The 26,581-nt window shown below is 38.7% G+C and overlaps 1 protein-coding gene across 2 annotated transcripts in view; it reads left to right on the top strand.

Annotated features, from left to right (window-relative positions):
* Efhc2 (EF-hand domain containing 2) overlaps positions 1–25,469 on the top strand; it is a 200,662-nt gene extending 175,193 nt beyond the window's left edge. For both annotated transcript variants that reach the window (XM_058582489.1, XM_058582490.1), the window contains exons 14-15: positions 925–1,030; positions 24,964–25,469. In XM_058582489.1, coding sequence (XP_058438472.1) covers positions 925–1,030; positions 24,964–25,071 — 214 coding nt within the window. In that variant the 3' untranslated portion in view covers positions 25,072–25,469. The remainder of the gene's footprint in view (positions 1–924; positions 1,031–24,963) is intronic.
* The last annotated feature ends 1,112 nt before the right edge of the window (positions 25,470–26,581 follow it).

Genomic DNA, 26,581 nt, shown 5'->3' with positions numbered 1-26,581 from the left:
GAAATTATTGTATCTTGATGGCCAAAACAAAGTTAAGGATGAATTTTAGCCAGAGTCCATAATTAAGAAATAGTTGTCACAAAAATATATAAATCATGCAAGTAGTCTAAAAAATATTGGTTATTTTGAACCTAGACATTTATGGTGCATCATAATGATTTGTTAAATTTTTTCAAAATGAAAATGTACTTTTTCTGATTATAAATTTAAAACAATTCACATGATACATAAAAGTGTAAAGAAAAAGCCAAAATCATAATTTCTCTTTCCAGAGATAGCTGTTCTTATGTAAGCCTATTGTTAGAACCAGATTTTTTCTATGCCTTTTAAAATAAATATAAACTTAAAATAGGATCATAACTGTACGTACATTTTATAACTTCCTTTCTGTTCAACAATATACCCAAAACATATTTCTGTGATAGCAAATATGGATCTAAATAAGCCCTTTTAATGGCTATATAACAAATAATAAGGATACCTTTTATTTTTCCCAAAAATGTACTAGTGGCCAAAATTAATCTAGGCTTGTTTTAAAGATTTAAAAGGTATTAAGAAATATAAAGACATTTTATTTTACTAGCATTTGATGCCAACCATTAAACTAAAAAGGCCTTCAAATATTCTTAAGAAAATATAATGAGGATCTTAGTTACTAAGTATGGAAATTTGTTTCTTTGACAACTCTAGCACATGTTTATTGAATACCTACTAAGAATCCGCACTGATCTAGGTGCTAAGAATACTTTGGCAAATTAGATAGGTAAGACCCCTACTCTCACAGAATTTATATTCTTGAAGATGGTGAGTAGATAATAAACTAATAAAAATAAGAAAAATATCAGATATTGAAATATACATGAGAATGTAAACTGGCATTTGAATCCTGAATTCTGCAGACTAAGTCAAGTCATTTGTTTGCAGGTTTGAAGATAGTGAACATCAAATAAATTATGAGTCATTTTTCTCTGCCCTGAACTGGAGAATGAATCCAATGCCTGAATTGTCAGCCCCATCGTACCTTAAAGAGGTAAATAGCACCTGTTTTTAAAACCAGCTGTGGATACCTCCTTTGCATTTTTTTAATTCATAGCAGTTTTATTCATAATAGCCAAAATTAGAAACAACTCAAATAATATTTATTAATAGGCGCTATCTTGCATTTTTAACATCCTGTATCTTTAAATTATTTTTCAATGTAAAATATCAACATCAGTGCTTTTGGAAAGAGTGTTTATGTGTTTCTTGGTATTTATGTTAAAGGCTAATTCACTTTCCATGCTGAGCAAACATCTGTTCTCTAAGAGCATGACTTTTTTATGCAGCTGAATTTTTTAACCTCAGTTGCATCCAATTATATAGAAAAAGGGATAATAGTTTACAGTTATAAATAGATATAAACACTGTTATCAGAGGATTCTGGTAACATCATTATAAGCCACAAGAGCAAATCTCAAATGGTGCCTGTCTTGAATCCCCAGTATAACTGTGGCTGTACACACAGGTTTGCCATGTGAAACAACAGAAGATGGAGGTACACATTTTATGGCGGGGTCAAATTTAAAATAAAAACTCAGTAGAAAACTGCTTGGTAATGGAAAACAAGTTCATGTGATCAGATGGTGCTCTCAACATTGTGGAATTGTCTGAATTCTCTAAGACCTCTTTGGACCAATTATCTTTAAGGAGTGGGTGAGTGGGTGGTGGTTTGTTTACATTTTAACATGCTCCAGAAATTGATTTTCTTGGGAAAGGCCCTTAATAAAGCAAATGTCATGTGGTTGATACTGTCAGAAAGGAGGCATTTATTCCTGCTGACCAGTTCATTCTGGCCTGAGCTGATCTAGTGCCCCTGGGAGTTCCTTCAGGCATGCAACTACTCTGGAGTTTCAAGGGCAGCCTTGGAACTTCCAGATGGTTGAGGGACAGTGGTGGCCTTTGGAGTTGAACAGAACTGGAGTTGAATTCTGTCACTGTCACTTACTTAGCTGAGTGACTTCGAATCAGGTAAGTTACTTATTTTATTCATTTGTAGATTTAATCCTCAGACAAATCAGAATTAAGTGTCCACTCTTAGCAGGTTCTCTGCTTTATGCTGGTGTCCAAAGATAAAGGTCATCATTGCTATCCTTGAGGAACCCACTGCTGATGAGGAATCAGTACACTCATGATTTGGAATATGGATTGATATAGCTGTGTGCGTGCATGTGTGCACATGTGTGTTGCTGGGGGTGGGGAGTTGGAACCCTGGGCCTTGTGCATGCTTGGCAACCGCTCTGCCATTGATCTACATCCCCAGCCCAAGAAGCTGCTTCTAAATCAGGCTAGTGGACAGGAAGTATTCTTGGGGAGGTAATGCTTGACAGTTCAGTGATGAGTAGTAACAGTAGCAAGGTAGGAAAGTGATGTGATATGGAAAAGGCATTCTCAACAGAGCTTTCTGGGACATGGGGCAGACTGATACTTGAACAGAGCCAGGAGGAATTGGTGTGACTGGAGTGAAGGCACATAGGGAGGAGTGAAGGATGACTGGAGTTGCCTACAAATGGGTGAGGTTTGAATGTTGTCCTGAATATTATCTGGAGACCACTAACAAATATGTATTTTTTCATTTTAATTTTTTTAAATTAATTATTTTAAAATGATACATATTTATGGGGTACATTGTATTAATTTGATACATGTATATAATATATATAATGACAGGGCAGTTAGCATTTCCAAGTCCTTAAACATTTTTTAAAATAAATCACTTATTTATTTTTGCAGTTTTGGGAATCAAACCCAGGGTCTTGTGCATGCAAGGCAAGAGCTCTACCACTGAGCTACATCCCCAGTGCTTAACTAACTAACTAACTAATTAATTAATTAAATAAATAAATAAATTATATTTATATTTATATTTATTATTGGCAAATTTTAAGAAAGAAAGTGACATGATCAGGTGTGCCCTTTACAGGGAGCTTGCTCTGGCAAGGTGGTGGGTAGACTGGAGAAAACAGGTAAAGACAGGCAGATCCATTGTGAGATTTTTTGGCTATTCTGTCATCAGGGAACCCATTAGGAGGCTTTTGATGTCACCATTGTAACAGCAAACACAGCATTTACTGTGTGCCAACCATTGACCTAAGATCTCAAAAACTCTTTGCTTATTTAACCCTCATAGAAACCCTATGAGGTAGGTACTTTTATTATTCCCATTGTAGAGATGAGGAAGTTAGAAAAAGAACAAGTATATGGTAGAGTCAGATTCTTAATTCAGGTCTAGTCTATTGCCAACAATAAAAGAAAAACATTGACTGGGGGTATAGTTCAGTGGTAGAGTGTGTACTCAGAATGCATGAAGCCCTGGGTTCAATCCCCATCACCAAAAAACAAAGTAGTAGAAGAAGAAAAATATCTTTTAAATTATTATTGAAGATACTGGATTCAATGAACCCATATCCAAAATATTACCACAAAAGCAAATTAATACTGTCATTTTCCCTGGTAATCTTTTAAACCTTATCCATGTGAATATTTAATTTTATATATAAAAATGTTTAGACATAGAATTTGTTTTATTTGTATATATAAAATACTAAAATATGAACAAATTATGTAAAATTATAAAGTAAATTTTTATGTATAAAATTATGAAATAAAAATTTTATATATAAAAATGTTGAATTCAGTTGATGTTCTACCTTTTCATTTAACGTCCTAGTATTCTGTGTTGGTTGTTATCCATTTATTCTATTAGTACCATGTCTAGGTCACTCTACCCTTTTCTGAGCCTGCCCAAATCAGTCCTGGGCCTGACCATTGTGGACCACATTAGTGCGTTCCCTAGCTTTCAGGCATCTAGTTGGATTGGCCAATGGGATGCACCAGCAGAAAAGTTGAAGATGGGAAGAGAGAGAAATCATTTCCCTTCCTGCCAGTTATATCCTCCTCCTACCAAGATTCATAGATTCTGTGTGGAGATTCTGTCCATATAGCTGTCACTCCAGGTTCCAACATTATGTACCCCTTTAGACCCAGGTAGTTGTAATAGCTCCCTGCTGTTACAACTCTTGGGGACTGGAGAATCCTCTGTTGATTTTCCTAAACACTTCCCACAACTTTGTAAAGTATTGCCAGCCCTCTGTATCCACAAGTTCTGCATTCATGGATTCAACCAACCATGGATAGAAAATATTCAAGAAAAAAAAAAAAACTGTGCTTGTGCTGAACGCATGCAGGCTTGTTTCCTTGTCATTATTCCCTAAACAATACAGTACAACAACTATTTACACAGCATTTACATTGTGTTAACCACTATAAATCATCCAGAGATGATTTAAAGTGTGTGGGAAGATGTGCAAAGATCTGATACAAATACTGTGTCATTTTATGTAAGAGACTTGAGCTGTCAGTGGATTTTGGTATCTGTGGGGAGTCTGGTAACAAATCCCCCTCAGATACTGAATGATGACTGAGGTCGCTTTATTTATTAAGCTTGTCTATTTACGCTGTTTGTGTGTTGTCCTCTATTTCCCTTGGGACCCTCAATGATACATGTACTTATTTTCACTAGTTAGCAAAAACCTTTGTTGTTCCTTGATTTGCTTTCTACTTCTCTCTTCTTTCATTCCACCCAATCCACTATCCAATTCACCTCTGAGATTTCATCTTTTTTTTTTTGCACAAAAATGTATCATACCACATACATTTATCTGTAGTGTGCTTTTCCTAATCATGGAAAATTCATCTAGCTTAATATGTATAGACCTAAGCCATTGTTTATTAGGTATATATGGATATATAATAATCTGTTAAACACTCTATTAATAGGCATTTTTGTTGTTTTTATGTTTTTGCCTCAAAAATGTGGTATCTTATTACTTTAATTTTTATTTTCCTGATGACTGTTGAATTTGAATGAAATATAATCACTTTTCTATACTACAACCCAGGGTAAGTTACATGTATTTTTCACAACAACCCAGCATGCACATACATAATGAACAAAAGTTTCATGAAAGAATGCTGTTGTAACTACCTATGGCATTATATATGTAGTTAGATTTGTTTTCTTTTTTCCTTTCTCTCTTCCTCCCTTTATCTCTTCCATTGTTTTTTTCTCTCCTCTCTCCCATCCTCTTTCTTTCTCTTTTGAATGTTGTTTCTGACCCATTAAATTTATTTCCTGACCCACAAAAAGATCACCACCCACACTGGGTTGGAGTCACTTTGCATGGGAGGGTCAAAGATTCACTCTTCCTGCAGTCACTTCTTCCCCATTTTATGACTTACCAACTCTGTCACTGAGACAATTACTGAGCCTCAGGTGCTTTAGAGAGAGAGTGTAGGGCAGAGGTCTGGAACCATAGGGATTTGATTTCAAATGCTTGACTCCATCATCAACTAACTGGGTGACTTTGTACAAGTTAGTCAACCTTTCAGGTTTACCCATCTCAAAAATGGAGATTAGAGTATCTCTCCATTAAGGTTGTTGTAAGGAACTGAGTCAATATACATGAGGCACTTATTGTGATACCTTTCCCATAGTGGGGCTTAAATTAGGTTCTGTCATTGTTTATAAAATGGAAATGCCTTACCTTCCTCATGTCAGGGTAGTTGGCCCTGAGCAGTCCCTTCCAAGGCTAAGATAGTTTTCTGTGCTTAACAGTAAGCGTTAGAACAGTTATAGGCTGAAAATGTCCCATTAGAAAGAGCCTATTCTTTAGCAGCAAGCTCTTCCTAATTGTTACTCATTTATGGTGAGACGAATTTTACTCATATGGTCCCATCAGTTCTGCTTACTGAGCCTAGAAAGATATCAGTCTGCCAGAGACATTTGGAAGGGACCACTGTGTGTGTGCATGTGTGTGTGTGTGTGTGTATGTATGTATGTGTGTGTGTGTGTGTGTATAAAGTTGTTGTTGGACACAATACCTTTATTTTATTTATTTATTTTTATGTGGTGCTAAGGATTGAACCCAGGGCCTTGCTAGGTGAGTGCTGTACCACTGAGCCACAACCCTAGCCCAACCACTTTTTTTAGATCAATTAAAAAGAACTGAAAACAAGTATCAAATGCTACCCAATCAATATAACCCATAATGAGAACTTAATCAGATTCCAAAGCACTCTGGTATTGCTAAGCTTGTCATTGTTTCATCAAGAGGATATAAGATAGCTTGGGAATGTTATGAGTGAATCTATAATCTCATGTAAAAATACTTAGTTATGAATGGGTCAAGCACAGTGTCACATAGTTCATACAGTAGAATTGGTAGTGAAGAATATAGTATCTACTGAACCATTTAAGTATGCTTAAATGTTAATATCTAATAATGCCTCCAGATAGTTGTGGATCAGATCTTGTCACAGGTTGGGTTCTCCAGAGAGCAGGTGGAGCCTAACATGCAGATGTTTACTTGAGAGTATCCTTGGAATCAACTCCTGTGGAAAGTAGGGGAAAGAATCAGCAGTGAGCAGAGGGAGAAGTTGAGGTATAGTATATATCTAAAGACAGCTTGTCTGACCCATAGAGAGCTCTGGAGCTAGAATCATCTTTCAGAGTTATCCTGAGTTGGGCCAAACTAACCTGGTCTTTTTTTTTTTTTTTTTGCATGTGTGTGGTGCTGGGGGTACTCTACCAACTGAGCTATATCGCCAGCCCCTGGCCTTTTAAAAAAAAAATTCTGTGAGTTGGTTCAAGAAAAGAAATAACCTTAGACAATATGGCTCTTTGCAACCAAGACATCTTTGTAGTTGATGTAATCCTTTCAGGGGGATCCCTGTCCTTCCTCAGGACTTAGGCCACCAAGTGCTTCCTCAAGGAGATTCTAGATGGCACATCATAGCTTAGTAACCAGCCACTCTTGAAGCCCCTGTTGGTTGTTTTTGGTGTCAGTTGGGAGCCTGGTAATATGAGCCAGCCTCCTCTATTGTTGTCAGATCTTCCATGCATGGCAGGGAACTAATAGGAGAGTGACTATGCCACAATAGGCCATGGAAGGATTAGACCAGATTTGCCAGTCCCTGGGCCTGGTTGGGCAGAAAAAAATCTCTCACTTATACTTTAAGGAATCACCAACATTTTGGTAGTCTGCCCTAGTCAAAAATGACATGTGGAGCTTCAAGGCAAGATTCACCAGGTTGTGGCAGTGTCCTAGCCCTGAGTACAAAGTGATGAGATTAATATCTTCTGAGAATAAGGAATAACAGGCTGAGTTTCTGTGTGGAAGCAGAGCGTAGGTGGAGGCCTGGGATTGGAAAGCCACACATTTTGTCCATTGTATGAGATGGATAGGCTGACAGTGGCTAAAGTTCCAGAAATGACATCAAAAATGACATGGGCAGCTCTCTAGAAGTTTCACTCAGAACTCATAGATTTATTCATGGGCTGAATGTTTTCCTCAGTATGACCTCTTCCCTGTACCAAAGAACACACTGAGAAATGAAAAAGGACTTCTTGAGTAATGAAAGATGAGTGTTAGATTCAACATATTCTGCCTGCATCAGGTGTTAATGGATAGGATTAATGTTTAGGTAAGGATCTAGAGCACCTTCATAGTACATGGAGTGGGCTGGGAGAGGACAAAAACCAGGAACAGGACCAGGGCTTTGTCTAACCTGAGGCTGAGTAGAGAGGTGGTTTGGTACACAGATATGGGATCAAAAGGAGTTGGGTATCAGGGAATTCCAGAAGGGCATATCTCCAAAATAGCACAGTGATAGGAATCTAGAAGTTAGCACCATTCAGCAATCAGAGGGAGCCAGTCGATAGACTCTCAAGCTTTCATCCTCACCAAGGATTGAGCATGATGAGTCCCTGTTCCAGTGAGGTAACACCAGGAAATGCACACAGCTCAAAGGGGTCATGGAGATGATTTGATAAAATAGGGTGGAACACTCAGAGAGTAGCAATGGTAGAAAGCTTTTAGCCTGCTTAGGACTGGGAAAGCAGGCAGGGACCAGCATTACTAGAGCCTAGCAAAGAATTTGGAGCAGTAGTTGGAGAACATAATCATTGCACTACTGCTGCTGTAGCCACCACCAAATCGAGGGCCAAAAGGGAAGGAGCAGGGCAAGGAGGAGGAAAGTCAGTGTGACATCTCTCTTCTCTTACTCACTCCCTATCCCCCATCTCCTGACACCACCTCCCATTGGTTGAACCCTAGAAGCCAGAAATTAAGGAAGCTGATGTAATTCACATAGGTCATCCTCCCAGGGCAAGGAGCAGGGTGAAGTCTCTTGAGTGATAAATGGAGAATTACCCAGCTCAATCTGTTACCAGAGTAAAGACCTTATCTCAGGAGAACAAGCCCCATAGCCTAGCCAGGGTATAAAGCCAGACCAGACTAATAAATAGCTCCTGGAGCTTGGTCTACTGGATGTCAGGACCAGTGCTCAGATGTAGCTTCCCTATATGTGATAGTCACATGGCCTCAGATAATAGAAGTGGATTTCAGTAGCAAACAAACAAAATGTAAAGAGAACTATGTTATAGCTAATCTATCTTTGATTAGTCCTGCTGCCCTTTGGTAACAGATGTTTTGTTTTTGTTTTTTTCCTGCATAGATGGGTATTGGCTGTGGCCTACATCCAGTGGCCTATAGCCTGGATTCTTGGGGGTGGGGGATATTCCTTGGTCATCACTCTGTCTGGCCCCTCAACAGCCCATGGAGCTGTAATTTACCTCTCACTCCATTATGTGACTATCTATGGTGTCAGCATGTTGCCCTGGTGCTATCACAGCCTGGAGACCCCATTCCCATTCAATTGTGCTTGCTCGCAGATGGTAGCTATAAAGCTGACAGAATAGGTCCCACTGTTTTGAGCCTGTCTGGTTAATCTCAGAAGTCACGTTTTAAAAAATAACACTAAATTGGTTCTCATATAAACTTTATAACTTGCACTGTATGACTGGTGTCTTATCTTGTGACATTTCTGAGAAAAATTGGACATGGCTTCATTTTACAAGCACTATAACTGCAAAAGTATTAGCAGTTGGCTCTAAAGCTCCCTCTTTCTCACAACAGGATAATATATGGCCTTGGCAGTGGGAAGTAGTGGGTGATTGGGTACACCTTGGGATAAATCTTTGGACATCCTACTTGTGGAGGATCTCCTTTTGGCATTTAGAGCACAGAATGCCCTGTGACATTTTATTATCCTAACATCTTGCCCAAATAAATATCATTCCTAATTTATACATTGGAAGCTAAGAATCAAGAGGCATTCCTAAAAGTAAGGCATATATAGTTAGGGGCTAGTGCCAACTTTTAAAATGAGAAGTTATTTGTAGTATTTGTGATTGAATTTAAGAATTGAAATAAAAGGTTATTATCCATTTTCATTAGATTGAAAAAAGTAACTGGTAAACACATGCTGACTACCTAACATAGAGCAATAACCTAGTTGGAGATGCTGTTTCTGGAATCTAATATGATCTGAAGCATTGGAACATTAGGCTAAAGCTCAAAAATTCCATGTTTCCTTGAAAACTTAGTTTACCTGTAATGTACTTCTAAGGAAGGTTTTCTTATTTATAATTGACAGCTTTCTTAGCTACACTTACATGTAAATGACATCTGTTGAAGCTTTGTCTAGAGCATAGGGAAATGAAGGTGAAAAATTGCTATTGCCCATGATAAGACAGAAAATTATTAGCAAATTTTTTGTTGTTTTAAATTTTCTTTCTTTTTTTTAAGCTGTAGATTGACACAATACCTTTACTTTATTTATTTCAATGTGATGCTGAGGATTGAACCCAGTGCGTCACATGTGCTAGGCAAGCACTCTTCCACTGAGCTATACCCCAGCCCAATCTTTTGGTTTTATATATGAGCTTTTCCTTATGTTACCAGAATGCTCTTGATTATCTCAAGAAGTATTTGCAAGATCCCCTTCCCAAAATGAATTTTAATTTGCTTTGTTAAAATTTAATTGCTTTTATATTTTTGTACCTAATTTGATTATTTCTAAGGTCATGTCACCCTTATTAGAAGGAAGGGAGTCCAAGAAAACCATAATTTTGATTTCATATATACTACTATTGGACTTTTCTACAATACATAGATATTTTCCATAGAAACATTCTTTTCCAAGCTAGTAGAAGGGAGTAACATGATGAAGTCACTAACATGACTCTATCAGCCTTGCAGTTGGGAAGAATAAAAATAACCTTGTTTCAGTGAAGCGTGGAATTTAATTGGCTCCCGATCTTTTCCCCTCATGCATCTGGTGGCCAGTACTACAGTAGAAAAATTTGAAACTAAAAGAAGACATAATCCAATTAAATTTCCTTTTAAAAATGTCAAAGCAAATAAATCCAGGGCCTATTAGCTCACACACAGCTTTGCTATTCTCACTGGGCAGCTGCTGTTTACTGGGTTTTCATCCAGTGCCATCTTTGCTTCCCATTTCAAGGGTGTATGACTTTTTACAGATCGACAGCTACAGTTTTTTACCATTGATGAACGAGTAATTTATTGCCAACTTCTTTGACATCTTAAGTGGTTCTAGTGACAGCCAGCTTGGAATATGTCATAGGACCCTCTCAGAGATGATGATTCCCAGTCATTTTAGAATCACAATTTTATATCATTGAATGTCATTCTGTATTTCATAGTTTTTCCCTCTTCCAGAAAATGCTATGTGGCACATATTATTCAATACTCCAGATTACATTAAATTTTGTTCTAAGATTTGGGGACTGTCTGGAAGTCACATTGGAGACTCTGGATTCACCGTCAGTTTGCCAGAAAGTTGCTTTGTTCCAAGCTCTGCTGTAACTTTCATAGGCATGCCCTTAAATATTTATTTATTTATTTATTTATTTATGATACTGGGGGTTGAACCCAGAGACACTTAACCACTGAGCCACATTCCCAGCCCTGTTTTATTTTTTATTTTGAGACAGAGTCTTGATAAGTTGCTGAGTCTGGCTTTGAACTCACAGTCCTCCTGCTGCAGCCTCCTGATCCACTGGAATTACAGGCATATGCAACTGTTGCCTGAGGAATAGTTGCACATGTGTGTACTCATGTAAATCACCATCAAGTCACTGGGATTACAAGTGTGCACACCATGCCTGGCAACATGCTCTTAATTTTGATACGTGCAAAATTGCTTAGTGTCTTCATCTGATTTCCTCTAGAAGCAATGTTGAAGACAAGGATTTGAGCTTATACAGTTTTGCAGGAAAGAACCATTAGGAAGGGATTAGAAGTACTGAGAAAGTGAAGGGAGGGAGCTACTTAAAGGGCACATTATCAAACCAGTTATAAGTGTGGATGACTGGAGTTTAGGGCTGCTAGGAAATGCTGGGATCCAGCAGCCAACATATTCCTCAGAGTTATCCCATCCAAAGTGCAAAGGAGCTGCAGTATTCATCTGTCAACTCACTTCAGTCATTGGTTGAGGACTGCCCTCAAAGTGGGGGAAAGAAAATAATTCCCTGGCACTTTTGGCTTGTCCCACAGGCAGTCAGAGTGGGCCTCAGAGGCCAAGCAGAATCTCAACGCCAAAGGAACACTGGAGTATGACCAAGTGGAAAGTGTAAGAGGGTAGGAAGGAGCACTGGCAGAGCCTATGACACATAGATTTCAAACCCGTATCAACAAGGGCCTGTCTTGCAGAGACGGAAGCAGGCTCATCTTCATCTGGAATGGGAGGGATCAACTTCTGTGGATGAATCCCCCTATTGTAGAATTACCCACTTAAGTGTTATTCCCATTTAACTTACATGCATGGGCTATGATGTAGCTCAGTGGTAGAGTGCTTGCCTAGAATGCACAAGGTCCAGATTCAGTCTCAATCAAAAACAAATAAAATCTTACATGCACTTCTGGGAAAACCACGTGATCTGGAGTTTTCTTTGCATTTTATAGTGTAGGATGAATAAAAGGTCAGTATTTTAACTCACTGCCTAGATTTTCATAAGGTTTGTATAATGTTTGGAACACTTACAGATTTATTAGAAAGATCAACACTGATAGCTGGTAGTTTGGGGATATATACATACATAGATACACACATACACATATGTATGTGTTTTGTGTGTGTGTGTGTGTGTGTGTGTGTGTATTTGACAGGACTGGGAATTGAACTCAGGTGCTCTACCTCTAAGTTATATCCTTAAACTCTATCTCTGAGCTACATCCCCCTGTTTATTTTATTCTTGAGACGAGGTCTTGCTAAGTTGTTAAGGCTGACCTTGAACCTGGGATCCTTCAGCCTCAGCTTCCCAAGTCTCTGAGATAATAGGTAGCTTGTACCACCACACCACTCCTGGCAGGGTTTTATTATGTTGCCCAAATCCTCTTTATTTTTACAAAGGGACCAGCCATGCAATTCCTTTAGGTAGATCCAATTATAGGCAAAATTATGAAAAAGGTACATTTCCTTCTACTTTATTGATGTCCTACTCCATTGCCTGAGCCTCTGAAAACTCCCTGTTTTACTGTAATTTTGGGTAGCCTGAGGGCATCTCCCTAAAATTGAGGGTTGGCAGTGGATGGATCCTGGGTTCCTGAAGCACTATAAATGTGTCTATGGCATTTATCAAATATTTGAGACAGAAAAAGTCACTCCCATCTAGAAACTGGAGAACAGTGAGAAAGGGAAAAATGATCAAGTGAAGTGATATTGATTCTAAACAAAGAGTATAGTGGAGCTAGAGTAGTCAGGAAGGCTTTCAGGGTGCTATAGGGAGCAGTCAGGATTTAAAGAAATAAACTATTATCTTAAACTACCCTTAATTTCAAACCTCCTAGGTCTTTACTTGAGTTTCATTTTGTCCAAGTCTGACTTATTGCTAATAAATTTGATTCTCATTTCCAACTCCTGAGTTATTATTCCAGTATAAGTTCTTCTATTTCTTCTCTTTTATTATTAGCATGTAAATCATGATTCCATGTTAAAAAAATCCACTTTTACTAACAAGTTCTGAGGAGGATCCTTTAGTACTGACTTATTTCATAAGAGGATACATTCCTTGAATAGCTCCATCATAATTAAATGAGTTATATGTGTTTTATTCATTTTATATTAAAAACTTTATAAAATACCTATCAGGAGATAGCAATTTTGAATCTGGATGTTTGTACCATTCCCCTATAATAAGATTAAACTAGAAAATACCACTTCAGAGCAAAAATTGCCCTAAATTTTGTAATCAGCTTTTTGAGAATGTGTTCAATAGGAGTTGAATGTCTTGATCTCAGCCTTCATTGATTAAAATTATTGCTTAATATGTTCACAATGGTTCACTACTTTTTGGTGTGAGGAAGCCCATTTCATTAAGTTCCATATGATGTGAATTACACAAAACACCCTTTAGAAAGAATTCAGAAGGGTCATTTCCTTCTTTACATTGCCAGTTGTTGGATTGGGCTCAGTCTCTGAGAGGCGGCATTCTTGAGAGAAAAAAAAAAGTTTCAATTCAAGAATATTGTTTTCTACTTAACTTTTTTTGCTGAAAATGACAGAACCAAATGTAGCTATGTGGGATGGGGGTTAGCTACTTCTGAACAGGCCCACTCCATTGCTGTCTTGGAGGGCAGCCTAGTAGATAAGCATAGCTCTAGAGCCTCACAGCCAGGGATAGGATCTAAGCTTCTCCACTGACTGATGGTTTGGTTTTAGATAAGCTATTTCGTCCTTCTATGACTTGTTTCTCTCTTTTATAAATAGGCATCATAATATCATCTTCCTCTTGGGGACTTTCTGTGATGATTAAACAATGGGATTCATGTAAAACACTTAAAAGACCTTCTATCATATACTAAATATCCAATAAATGTCTTATTATTAGTACTAGATATTGAGAAGATTCCTATAACCCTGCAAAAATATTCAACTAGTTCATCATCATAAATCATCTCTTAAATTAAGATTTGGGGCTTTAAAGAGGCCAGTACTTGGGGTTCTTATTCCACATCGATATTATCAATTGCCATAATTTTACAGATCACTCATATTCCAGTGACTTCCACATCTTTGTATAGTCTGGATGTGAGCTGTGTACTCTAGAGAACTGTATTTCCAGGTGTTTACCAGAATCTTCACTGTGATGTCCTATAGGAACTTGAAATAAAAATGTCCAAAATTGAACATACTGCCTCCCTCTGATCCTTATTTCTCCACTGAAATTTCTTTTTTTTTATTTTTTATTTATTTATTTATTTTTTTTATTGTTGGTTGTTCAAAACATTACATAGTTCTTGATATATCATCTTTCACACTTTGCTTCAAGTGGGTTATGAACTCCCATTTTTAGCCCATATACAGATTGCAGAATCACATCAAATACACATCCATTGATTTACATATTGCCATACTAGTGACTGTCGTGTTCTGCTACCTTTCCTATCCTCTACTATCCCCCCTCCCCTCCCCTCCCCTCCCCTCTTCTCTCTCTACCCCCCTACTGACCTTCATTTCTCCCCCTTGTATTATTTTTCCCTTTCCCTACATTTCCTCTTGTATGCTCTTTTGTATAACCCTGAGGGTCTCCTTCCATTTCCATGCAATTTCCCTTCTCTCTCCCTTTCCCTCCCACCTCTGTTAATGTTAATCTTCTTCTCCTGCTCTTCGTCCCTACTCTGTTCTTAGTCACTCTCCTTATATCAAAGAAGACATTTGGCATTTGTTTTTTAGGGATTGGCTAGCTTCACTTAGCATAATCTGTTCCAATGCCATCCATTTCCCTGCAAATTCTATGATTTTGTCATTTTTTAATGCAGAGTAATACTCCATTGTGTATAAATGCCACATTTTTTTATCCATTTGTCTATTGAAGGGCATCTAGGTTGGTTCCACAGTCTTGCTATTGTGAATTGTGCTGCTATGAACATCGATGTAGCAGTGTCCCTGTAGCATGCTCTTTTTAGGTCTTTAGGGAATAGACCGAGAAGGAGAATAGCTGGGTCAAATGGTGGTTCCATTCCCAGCTTTCCAAGAAATCTCCATACTGCTTTCCAAATTGGCTGCACCAATTTGCAGTCCCACCAGCAATGTACAAGTGTACCCTTTTCCCCACATCCTCGCCAGCACTTGTTGCTGTTTGACTTCATAATGGCTGCCAATCTTACTGGAGTGAGATGGTATCTTAGGGTGGTTTTGATTTGCATTTCTCTGACTGCTACAGATGGTGAGCATTTTTTCATGTACTTGTTGATTGATTGTATGTCCTCCTCTGAGAAGTGTCTGTTCAGGTCCTTGGCCCATTTGTTGATTGGGTTATTTGTTATCTTATTGTCTAATTTTTTGAGTTCTTTGTATACTCTGGATATTAGGGCTCTATCTGAAGTGTGAGGAGTAAAGATTTGTTCCCAGGATGTAGGCTCCCTATTTACCTCTCTTATTGTTTCTTTTGCTGAGAAAAAACTTTTTAGTTTAAGTAAGTCCCATTTGTTGATTCTAGTTATTAACTTTTGTGCTATGGGTGTCCTATTGAGGAATTTGGAGCCCGACCCCACCGACTGTAGATCGTAGCCAACTTTTTCTTCTATCAGACGGCGTGTCTCTGATTTGATATCAAGCTCCTTGATCCATTTTGAATTAACTTTTGTGCATGGCGAGAGAAAGGGATTCAGTTTCATTTTGTTGCATATGGATTTCCAGTTTTCCCAGCACCATTTGTTGAAGATGCTATCCTTCCTCCATTGCATGCTTTTAGTCCCTTTATCAAATATAAGATAGTTGTAGTTTTGTGGATTGGTTTCTGTGTCCTCTATTCTGTACTATTGGTCCACCCGCCTGTTTTGGTACCAGTACCATGCTGTTTTTGTTACTATTGCTCTGGAGTATAGTTTGAAGTCTGGTATTGCTATACCGCCTGATTCACACTTCCTGCTTAGCATTGTTTTTGCTATTCTGGGTCTTTTATTTTTCCATATGAATTTCATGATTGCTTTCTCTATTTCTACAAGAAATGCCGTTGGGATTTTGATTGGCATTGCATTAAACCTATAGAGAACTTTTGGTAATATCGCCATTTTGATGATGTTAGTTCTGCCTATCCAGAACAGGGATATTAGGATATTCATCTTCTAAGATCTTCTTCTATTTCTCTCTTTAGGGTTCTGTAGTTTTCATTGTATAAGTCTTTCACCTCTTTTGTTAGGTTGATTCCCAAGTATTTTATTTTTTTTTTGAAGATATTGTGAATGGAGTGGTTGTCCTTATTTCCATTTCAGAGGATTTGTCGCTGATATACAGGAATGCCTTTGATTTATGTGTGTTGATTTTATATCCTGCCACTTTGCTGAATTCATTTATTAGCTCTAATAGTTTCTTTGTAGAGCCTTTTGGGTCTGCTAGGTATAGAATCATATCATCTGCAAATAGTGATAATTTAAGTTCTTCTTTTCCTATTTTTATGCCTTTAATTTCTTTCGTCTGTCTAATTGCTCTGGCCAGCGTTTTGAGAACTATGTTGAACAGAAGTGGTGAAAGAGGGCATCCCTGTCTTGTTCCAGATTTTAGAGGGAATGCCTTCAATTTTTCTCCATTCAGAATGATGCTAGCCTGAGGCTTAGCATAGATTGCTTTTACAATATTGAGGTATGTTCCTGTTATCCCTAGTTTTTCTAGAGTTTTGAACATAAAGGGATGCTGTACTTTGTCGAATGCTTTTTCCGCATCTATCAAGATGATCATATGGATCTTATTTTTAAGTCTATTGATGTGGTGAATAACATTTATTGATTTCCGTATATTGAACCAGCCTTGCATCCCAGGGATGAATCCTACTTGATCATGGTGCACAATTTTTTTGATATGTTTTTGTATCCGATTCGCCAGAATTTTATTGAGGATTTTTGCATCTAGGTTCATTAGAGATATTGGTCTGAAGTTTTCTTTCTTTGAAGTGTCTTTGTCTGGTTTAGGTATCAGGGTGATGTTGGCCTCGTAGAATGAATTTGGAAGTTCTCCCTCTTTTTCTATTTCCTGAAGTAGCTTGAAAAGTATTGGTATTAGTTCCTCTTTAAAGGTTTTGTAAAATTCTGCTGTATACCCATCCGGTCCTGGGCTTTTCTTAGTTGGTAGTCTTTTTATGGTTTCTTCTATTTCCTCAATTGATATTGGTCTGTTTAGGTTGTCTATATCCTCCTGACTCAATCTGGGCAGATCATATGACTTAAGAAATTTATCGATGCCTTCACTATCTTCTAATTTATTGGAGTATAAGGATTCAAAATAATTTCTGATTATCTTCTGTATTTCTGAAGTGTCTGTTGTGATATTGCCTTTTTCATCCCGTATGCTAGTAACTTGAGTTCTCTCTCTTCTTCTCTTCGCTAGCATGGCTAAGGGTCTGTCGATTTTGTTTATTTTTTCAAAGAACCAACTTTTAGTTTTGTCAATTTTTTCAATTGTTTCTTTTGTTTCGATTTCATTAATTTCAGCTCTGATTTTAATTATCTCTTGCCTTCTACTTCTTTTGCTGTTGTTTTGCTCTTCTTTTTCAAGGATTTTGAGATGAAGTATGAGATCATTTATTTGTTGTTTTTTTTTTCTTTTTTTAAGGAATGAACTCCAAGCAATGAATTTTCCTCTTAGAACTGCTTTCAATGTGTCCCATAGATTCCGATATGTTGTGTCTGTGTTTTCATTATCTCTAAGAATTTTTTAATTTCCTCCTTGATGTCTTCTATAACCCATTGATCATTCAGTAACCTATTTTTCATTCTCCAAGTGATGTATGCTTTTTCCTTCCTTCTTTTATCGTTGATTTTCAGTTTCATTCCATTATGATCAGATAGGATGCATGGTATTATCTCTACTCCTTTATATTGTCTAAGAGTTCCCCTGTGACATAATATATGATCTATTTTTGAGAAGGATCCATGTGCTGCTGAGAAAAAAGTGTAACTGCTTGATGTTGGGTGGTATATTCTATATATGTCAATTAAGTCTAGGTTATTAATTGTGTTATTGAGTTCTATAGTTTCCTTATTCAAATTTTGTTTGGAAGATCTGTCCAGTGGTGATAGAGGTGTGTTGAAGTCTCCCATGATTATTGTATGGTGGTCTATTAGACTCTTGAACTTGTGAAGAGTTTGTTTGATGAACATAGCTGCACCATTGTTTGGGGCATATATATTTATGATTGTTATGTCTTGTTGGTGTATGGTTCCCTTAAGCAGTATATAGTGTCCCTCTTTATCCCTTTTGATTAACTTTGGCTTGAAATCTATTTTATTTGATATGAGTAGGACACTCCTGCTTGTTTCCGAAGTCCATATGAGTGATATGATTTTTCCCAACCTTTCACCTTCAGCCTATGTATGTCTTTTCCTATCAAATGCGTCTCCTGTAGGCAGCATATTGTTGGGTCTTGTTTTGTGATCCATTCTACTAGCCTGTCTCTTAATTGGTGAGTTTAAGCCATTAACATTTAGGGTTATTATTGAGATATGGGTTGTTGTTCCAGCCATATTTGTTTATTTATGTTACTAAACATGGTTTGTTTTCCTCTTTGATTATTCCCCCCCCCTTTTACTGTCCTACCTCCCACTGTTGGTTTTCATTGTTATTTTCCATTTCCTCTTCCTGTAATGTTTTGCCGAGGATGTTTTGAAGAGATGGTTTTCTAGCTGCATATTCTTTTAACTTTTGTTTGTCGTGGAAGGTTTTAATTTCATCTTCCATCCTGAAGCTTAATTTCGCTGGATACACAATTCTTGGTTGGAACCCATTTTCTTTCAGTGTTTGAAATATGTTATTCCAGGATCTTCTAGCTTTCAGAGTCTGTGTTGAAAGATCAGCTGTTATCCTGATTGGCTTGCCCCTAAATGTAATCTGCTTCCTTTCTCTTGTAGCTTTTAAAATTCTCTCCTTATTCTGTATGTTGGGCATCTTCATTATAATGTGTCTAGGTGTGGATCTCTTATAATTTTGCACATTCGGCATCCTGTAGGCTTCTAGAATTGGGGATTCTGTCTCATTCTTCAAGTCTGGGAAGTTTTCTCGTATTATTTCATTGAATAAATTGCTCATTCCTTTGGTATTGAGTTCTATACCTTCCTGTATCCCAATGACTCTTAAGTTTGGTCTCTTAATGTTATCCCATATTTCTTGGATGTTCTGTTCATGGTTTCTTAACAGTCTTGCTGAGCTGTCTATGTTCTTTTCAAGTTGAAATACTTTGTCTTCATTGTCTGATGTTCTATCTTCTAAGTGTTCTACTCTGCTGGTAGTATTCTCAATTGAGTTTTTAAGTTGGTTTATTGCTTCCTGCATTTCTAGGATTTCTGTTTGTTTGTTTTTTATAACCTCTATCTCCCTGTATAGTTGATCCTTTGCTTCCTGGATTTGTTTGTGTAATTCCTTGTCGAAGTGATCTTTCATTGTCTGATTTTGCTGTCTAATGTCTTCCTTGATACTCCAGATCATCTGAAGCATATATATCCTGAATTCTTTATCTGACATTCCATCTGCTGCAGCTGTTACCTCTTCTAAAGTTGAGTTGACCTGCATTGCTTGTAGTCCTTTCTTTCCTTGTCTTTTCATACTGCTTGCGTTTCTTTCTTCTTGGTGAAACTGTTGTGTTTTTGAAAATTTTCCCCCCCTATATATTTATATTGCTCTTGTATAGTTGAAAAGTCTCCCTTGCAGGTGCGGGCGGGGGCTCTGCTCTGCCCCTCCTCCAATTGGTGTGAGGTGTCTACCACGCCCGCGGACCCCTGGGCCTGATCTGCCGTTCTGTCGCAGGTCTGCCTACCTTGCAGGTGGGGGCGAAGGCTCTGCCCTGCCCCTCCTACCATGCCCGGGGACCGCTAGGCCTGATCTGCAGGTTGGTCGCCGGTCTGCCCACCTTGCGGGCACGGGTGTCAGTTCCGCTCCGCCCCCACTCCAATTGGGGTCACTTGACCACCACACAGGCGGGCCGCTGGGCCTGATCTGGGCGCGGGCGAAGGCTCTGCTCTGCCCCTACTCCAGTTGGGGTGAAGTGTGTACCACGCTGGTAGGCCACTGGGCCTGATCCGCCGGTCTGTCGCAGGTCTGCTTACCTTGCCAGCGCGGGCGGCGGCTCTGCCCTGCCCCTCCTACCACGCCTGCAGACCCCTGGGCCTGATCTGCAGGTTGGTCACAGGTCTGCCTACCTTGCGGGCGCGGGCGGTGGCCCTGCTCCTCCCCTCTGGCTCGACGACAAAGCGAGAGAGACTCGGGTATCTGTGACTCACCCTCCCTACCAGGGGACCAACTGTTTCCGTCGCCGGTGGCACCGATGAAGTTCTCTCCTCGGCCGCTCTCCGATGACATCAGATCTCTGCCATGCTGGCATCCCCTGTTCTATGGCTGAATCCCATTTTCTTCTCTTCCAATAGGTGGAGCTGTGCCCTCTGAGCCGAGCTTCTGCCCTCTATGTGCTGACAGAAATCCCTGTACGGTGGCTCCTGGGAGTCTCTCAATCCTGTTAGTCCAGTGCCCTTTCACTTATCCGGCCCCTCCCCCTGTTCCTCCTCCCAGCTAGCCAGCCAGGTCCTGTTCACCAGAGGTGGTTCCCCAAGGATCTGATTACACTTGCAGCCCCACCACGTGTCCTATATCCTGAACGATGAACACCCTCTCTGTCATTCATCTAAGTCCCAGTGCTGTGGTGGGGTGATCTGGGAACCAACAGTTTAATTTTTCCGGACCCCTTTGGTGGGCACGCCCCCAGAAACTGGCGGCTAAGATCTTGGGTGTCGCCGCTGGTGTTAAGGGGAGGTGGGGATCTGGAATCCCCTCTGCTTCCCTATAGACACGCCCCCGGAGAGATTCCCAAGGTTTCCTGGCTGCTTGTATCTGGAGGGGGTGGGAGTCACACACCTGCTAACGTGGATTCCGCTGGGAAGGAATTCTGTAGGCGGAACTTTGGTGATGTCACCTCTCTGCTATGGCATGCCCCAGGCTCCTTGCCGGAGTGTCCGAAGGGAGGGGTGGGACTGGTCTGTCTCTGGTTGGTTTCAGCTCCCTGTTCGCTATTTCATGAAGGCTTGGCGAGAGACCTCTTCCTAGAGTCCCTGCACCGCTCCTGCTGCGCTGCGCCTCGGAGGCTATCCGCCCTGACGCAGGGGCCGGTGCAGGCAGCCGACAGTCGCCGAGTCACGCGGGCAGCGGCCCCTGAAATTTCTTTTAACTCTTTTTCTTCCTGCTTTCCTTATTTTATTCATGCTATTGCTCTGGGTTGCATATTTCCCCTGCCCCAAAATTCATATCTACCCTCAGAATGTGACCTTATTTGGAAATAGGATCATTGTAGATATCATCCATTAAAATGAGGTTATACTGGATTAGGGTAGACTGTCAATCCAATGATTGGAGTCCTCATAAGATAGCCACATAAAGAATAGAGACATATAAAAAACACCATGTGAACACAGAAGCAGAGAACTGTCTCAGCAAGTCAAGGAACTCCAAAGATGGTTTACAACCTCTACAAGCTAGGGGAGGTGCATGGGCCTATCCTGCTGACACCTTGGTTTTAGATTACTGGCCTCCTAAACTGGGAAAGAATCAATTTCTGTTTATTTAAGCCACCCAGGTTATTGTAATTTATTACCGCAGCCCTAGGAAACTAATATGGACACTGTCAACTATTACTAAATTTAGAATTATTTTTATTGGTTCTTTTTAGTTATGCATGATAGTAGAATCTATTTTGACATAATTATAAAAGCATGGAATACATATTCTTCTAATTTAGTCCCTAGTATGTCTAATTCTCCTTCCTTTCCAATAACTCCGTTCCCTTCCATTTATTGATTGTTCTGTCATGTATCCAGTTATTTTTAAATTAATTTCTTATGTATGTACATGATAGGTTCATGGTGGTATATATGTACATAGGAAAGTTATGTCAGGTTCATTCTCCTCCATTCCCTCCATTCCCCTTTGTCTACTCCACTGAACTTTTATTCTTGCCCCTCCCCACTTATTGTGCATTAGCTTCCACATATCAGAGCAATGTTTCAGCCTTTAGTTTTTGGGGATTGGTTTATTTCACTTAGCATGATAGTCTCCAGATCCATCCATTTACTGGCAAATGTCATAAAGTCATTCTTCTTTATGGCTGAGTAATACTCTGTTGTGTATATGTATCACATTTTATTTATCCACTCATCTGTTGAAGGGCACCTAAGTCTGTTCCATAGCTTAGCTATTGTGAATTGTGTTGCTATTTTAAATCCTTTTCATATATACCAAGGAGTGGGATAACTGGATCAAATAGTGGTTCCATTCCTAGTTTTTTCAGAAATCTTTATGTTCCTTTCCAGAGTAGTTTTTTAATTAAAAACAGGTGAAAACCTGTGTTGCAATCCTTTCTTGCCTCCTCATAGCTGTGGCATTTCTTGGATTACAGCTACATAATCCCAATCTCTGCCTTTGTCATCATATGTCATTCTCCCCTTGTGTCTTGTGGCCATCTTCTTTTAAGGATTCCAGTCTTATTGCAATAATGCTCTACCCTACACCAATATGACCTCATCTTACTCATCTTAATCTACCTGATTACATCTTCAAAAACCTGATTTCCAAATAAAGTCACTCTCTAAGATATGGAGGGTCAGGACCTCAACATATCTTTGTGTGGGGGTACATTATTCAAACCATATTACTGCCCCTTTCTTTTATCACCATTTCAAATCTTACCTTCTTATTATTCTGTGTTTTCCTGCAGTAGAATCTTTCACACATAGCCCCTTTTCTCCAGCCCAGCTTCACCTGTTCTGGTTTATGGTGCAGTCATCTTTCCTCAGGACTGTCACAGTCACCATCAAATTGGCTTCTCTATTTCATTTTACTCGCCATACACCCAACAAGTTATCTAATCAGTTTCTAATCAGATTCCTGCTGTTCCTCTGGAAAAGACCAACCAGTAGCTTCCTCTCTTCACAGTCTCAAGTATGAACTGTCTCAAAAGGCCCTTATAGACCACACTGGGCTATTCATTCTTTCTTGAAAATAGATATTGAAGTCTTTAGGCCTTTGCTTATTTTATTCCCTATGCCTGGAGCACCCTTCAGTGCTTTAACCCCCTGCAGACATGTTCCTCATCCCATAAGGCCCAACTGAAACCTTGCTGACTCAGTGTGCTTCCAGAATTCCATCACATAGACTTATTGAGCTTTTCCCCGTGTTTCTGTGACACCTTGTGACTGTGGACACTAATGTAACACCGGTAGAGATTTAAAACCTTTTTGTAGGCTAGGACTGTGGCTCAGTGGTAGAGCACTTGCCTAGCATGCACCTGGCCCTCAGCTCTATCCCTAGCACTACAGGAAACAAAACGAAAGAAGAAATAGAACATTTTATATAATACAATTAACCTTGATAATAGAAATATAAGCAACTGCAGTTATGGACTTTCCCTCTGTTGATATTAATATTAATTGACCATTGTAGCATATGTAAAAGTTTTCACATATATATATACACATACACATACAGTTATATGTCACTTAATGATAGGGATATATTTTGAAAAATGCATCATTAGGTGATTTTACTGTTGAATGAGAATCCTAGGAGTATGCTTTACACAAACTTAGATGTTACTGCTAGTATATTCCTGGGCCATATGCTGTTTGTGTATGTGTGTGTATACATACAGTATAGCCTATTACTCTAGAGCCCTAATGAATAAAGTGATATGAGATTAAATCAAGCACAAAATAAAATAATGAAATTAAGAGGCATGGTAAACACAAGATATGAGGCCACCATAGCATAACATGGTACATTGTTTTATAGTAAACTTTTAAGTAGAAGGAGTACATTCTAATGATTAAAATTTTAGTAAATGCATAAGCCAGCAACATGGTCATTTATTATCATCATCCAACACTATATACTAACTGTACATACTTATGTACATTAGTGTGTGTGCTATACCTTTATCTGACTGGCAGCAAACTAGGTTTGTTTAAACCAGCATCACAAATGTATGAGTAATGTGTTGTGTCACAATATCATGACAGCTATGACTTTACTATGCAGTAGGAGTTTTTCAGCTCCATTATAATCTTATGGGATCACTGTCAGATATGCAGTACATCATTGGCAAAAACACTGTTATGTAGCGCATGACTGTATATATAAGGTAGCTTATCCCTAAAAGGATACTGTGAGTGATCCAGTGCTCTTTTAACAGCTTATTGAAGAAATGGGACCCAGGCTGCCAGTATAGCTACCAGTTTGAATTTTTAAAATTGAATTCTTAAGGCTAGGGATGTACTCAGTTTTAGAGTGTTCACCTAGCATGCACAAGGCCCTGGGCTCAATTCCCAGCAACATTTAAAAATAAACAGGAAAAAAGTTGAGTTCTTAATAAAGTATAGCAGAGCTATGACTACAGTAGTGCTGCCTAACAAACAACTCCCAAAATTTTAGTGGTTCACAAGACATGTTTATTTTTCTTGCCCATGGGCCTATAAGTCAGGTGAGCTTGGATGGCTGTAACTGGGCTGAGCTCCAGGTTGCAAGTAGGCCTGGTTTTCTATAGAGCCAGCAGTATCCAGGGCCATGCTCTTTTCATGGTGGTAGCAAAAGTATAACAGGCCAGCACTAAAAGTGCGCAAGCCACAGCCATTCATGTAGCCAAGCCCATATCAAAGGGACAGGAAAACATTCCTCCTCTTCTGTGGGAGGGTCTGCAGTCACATGGCAGAGTGTGGACCTTTTTAATTCTAAGAGAGGCAGCAAGTGAAGGATCAAGATACAGAAGTTAGGATTGGGGATGTAGCTGAGTGGTAGAGCATTTGCCTAGTATGCACAAAACCCTGGATTCAACCCCAGCACTGGAAGAAAAAAGAGAGAGAAAGAGGAAAGAATCTAATATACCAAAGTCCTCATGATCCTGAAGTGGACAGCAAAGAATTATGTTTTGAAAATAAACTGTTTACCAAATGGCAAGAAACAATTTGATGTTGAATTTTCAAAACTGTGTTTTGAAATGTGGCTCTAATTATATCCATCTTTGTTTTTTCTTAGAAATGTGAAGATGTTTGGCTCGGAATGCCATCACCTATTCCTGTGAAATTCATTAGATACTTAGACCTTTTGAGGGATGTGTTTGGCTTAGAGGAGGAGGAACCATGAGACACTTTGAATCAACTTCCTTTGATGTACCTCTCTAATTTTGCCAAGTTTATTTTAGTAGATATAATTTTATTAAATGCAAAAAGAAACAAGGTTCATATTGAATAGAAATCTATAAACCACAATTAATCTTTTGTCATTTTAGTTTTTCAGAGCATCATATTATATTACTAATGTACCAGCACTATTAAAAATGCCATTTAAAGAAATGTTGAACATTTTTATCATATGTATGATTTATGAATACCAAAGAATCTTATGATAATTTTTCCATCCAATGTATTTTGATTTATTGCAATATAAAAATAAAATAGTTTTTGACAGCTATATATGACAATTTAAAATCAAATTATATCAGAGCAATAAGTTGTGATTCCAGTAAACATTTTTTAAATCTTTTTGACATGTGTTTATTACTTATATAATTAAGTTTTATAGCAACTCACCTCATCAAAATAAGTCTTAAACCTCTCTAGAGTGAATGTATTTATTTTCTGAAATTAGTAAAGTTATGGGAAGAAAAGGAACCTCCTCCCTGCCAGCACACACACACTTGGGTGAAAAATTGAAACATATGCAGTGTTTGTATTTTTAATGCCCTTTTTGAATCTAAAGTCAGCTTGTTAGCCTAGGAATATATGCATGTGTATATAATTATAGTATGACCAAAAGTGTATTATGTCTAAAATATTTAAGGATGTGAATGCTGAAGATTTCAAGGATTTGTTTTGGTTTATTTTACATACATACCAACAGCCCCCAGGCCCAGAGGTTTAAATATTCTAAAACTACATCTCCCTGGTTCTATGTTTATTTTTCTTCAGCAGAATTCTTGTGATAGAGTCTACATTTGATTAAAACTCATGGCCATAGACTTCTGGGAACTTAGTATTAGAAATCTTCTGCAGTCTACCTGAATCTTCATTGTTGCATGCTGGGTATCATAAATCCATTTTCTCAGTGTTCTCAGAGATGGCACAACCCTGTCAGGAAAGGACTGCACCAGTCACCTTTCAGTAGCTACTCTGAGGAGAGGATGAGATGCTGATGACATTTCAGGGACCCCGCCTGTCTCCTTATTCTTTCATTCCACATTTGTAGCATCTTGCCTAGAAGTGAGCTGGCTTCTTGGCACTCAGGTGGACCAATTTTGCTCAACAACAATGGATTTTTCATCTTTTTAAAAAACTGAGCTAATCAATAGATGGCTTTTCTATACAAGCCATCTAGGATAATTAATTACACATGTACCATTGTTAAAATAGACTCCACAGAACTTCTAATAAACCAGTATATTCAATTAAGATACTAGAAGCATCTACCCATAAACCCTAATTTTGACTATGTGAGTTCTGTCCCAGGATTTTTATATTTTTCGAAGACAACTGATAGTGCCAAGCCATTTTGTCACTTTAAGATTTTCTATTCCCCAGAGAGCAAGCTTTTAGAATGATGACACTTTCCTGGAACTTTTCAAGCTGACACATTTGTCACTCTCCTATTCAACTCT

The sequence above is a fragment of the Marmota monax genome, unplaced genomic scaffold (assembly GCF_021218885.2).
Source record: "Marmota monax isolate L192 unplaced genomic scaffold, Marmota_monax_Labrador192_F-V1.1 WCK01_AAM20220418_F8-fsc00182, whole genome shotgun sequence".
Taxonomy (NCBI): Eukaryota; Metazoa; Chordata; class Mammalia; order Rodentia; family Sciuridae; genus Marmota; species Marmota monax.
This window is presented reverse-complemented; position numbering and strand designations above follow the sequence as displayed.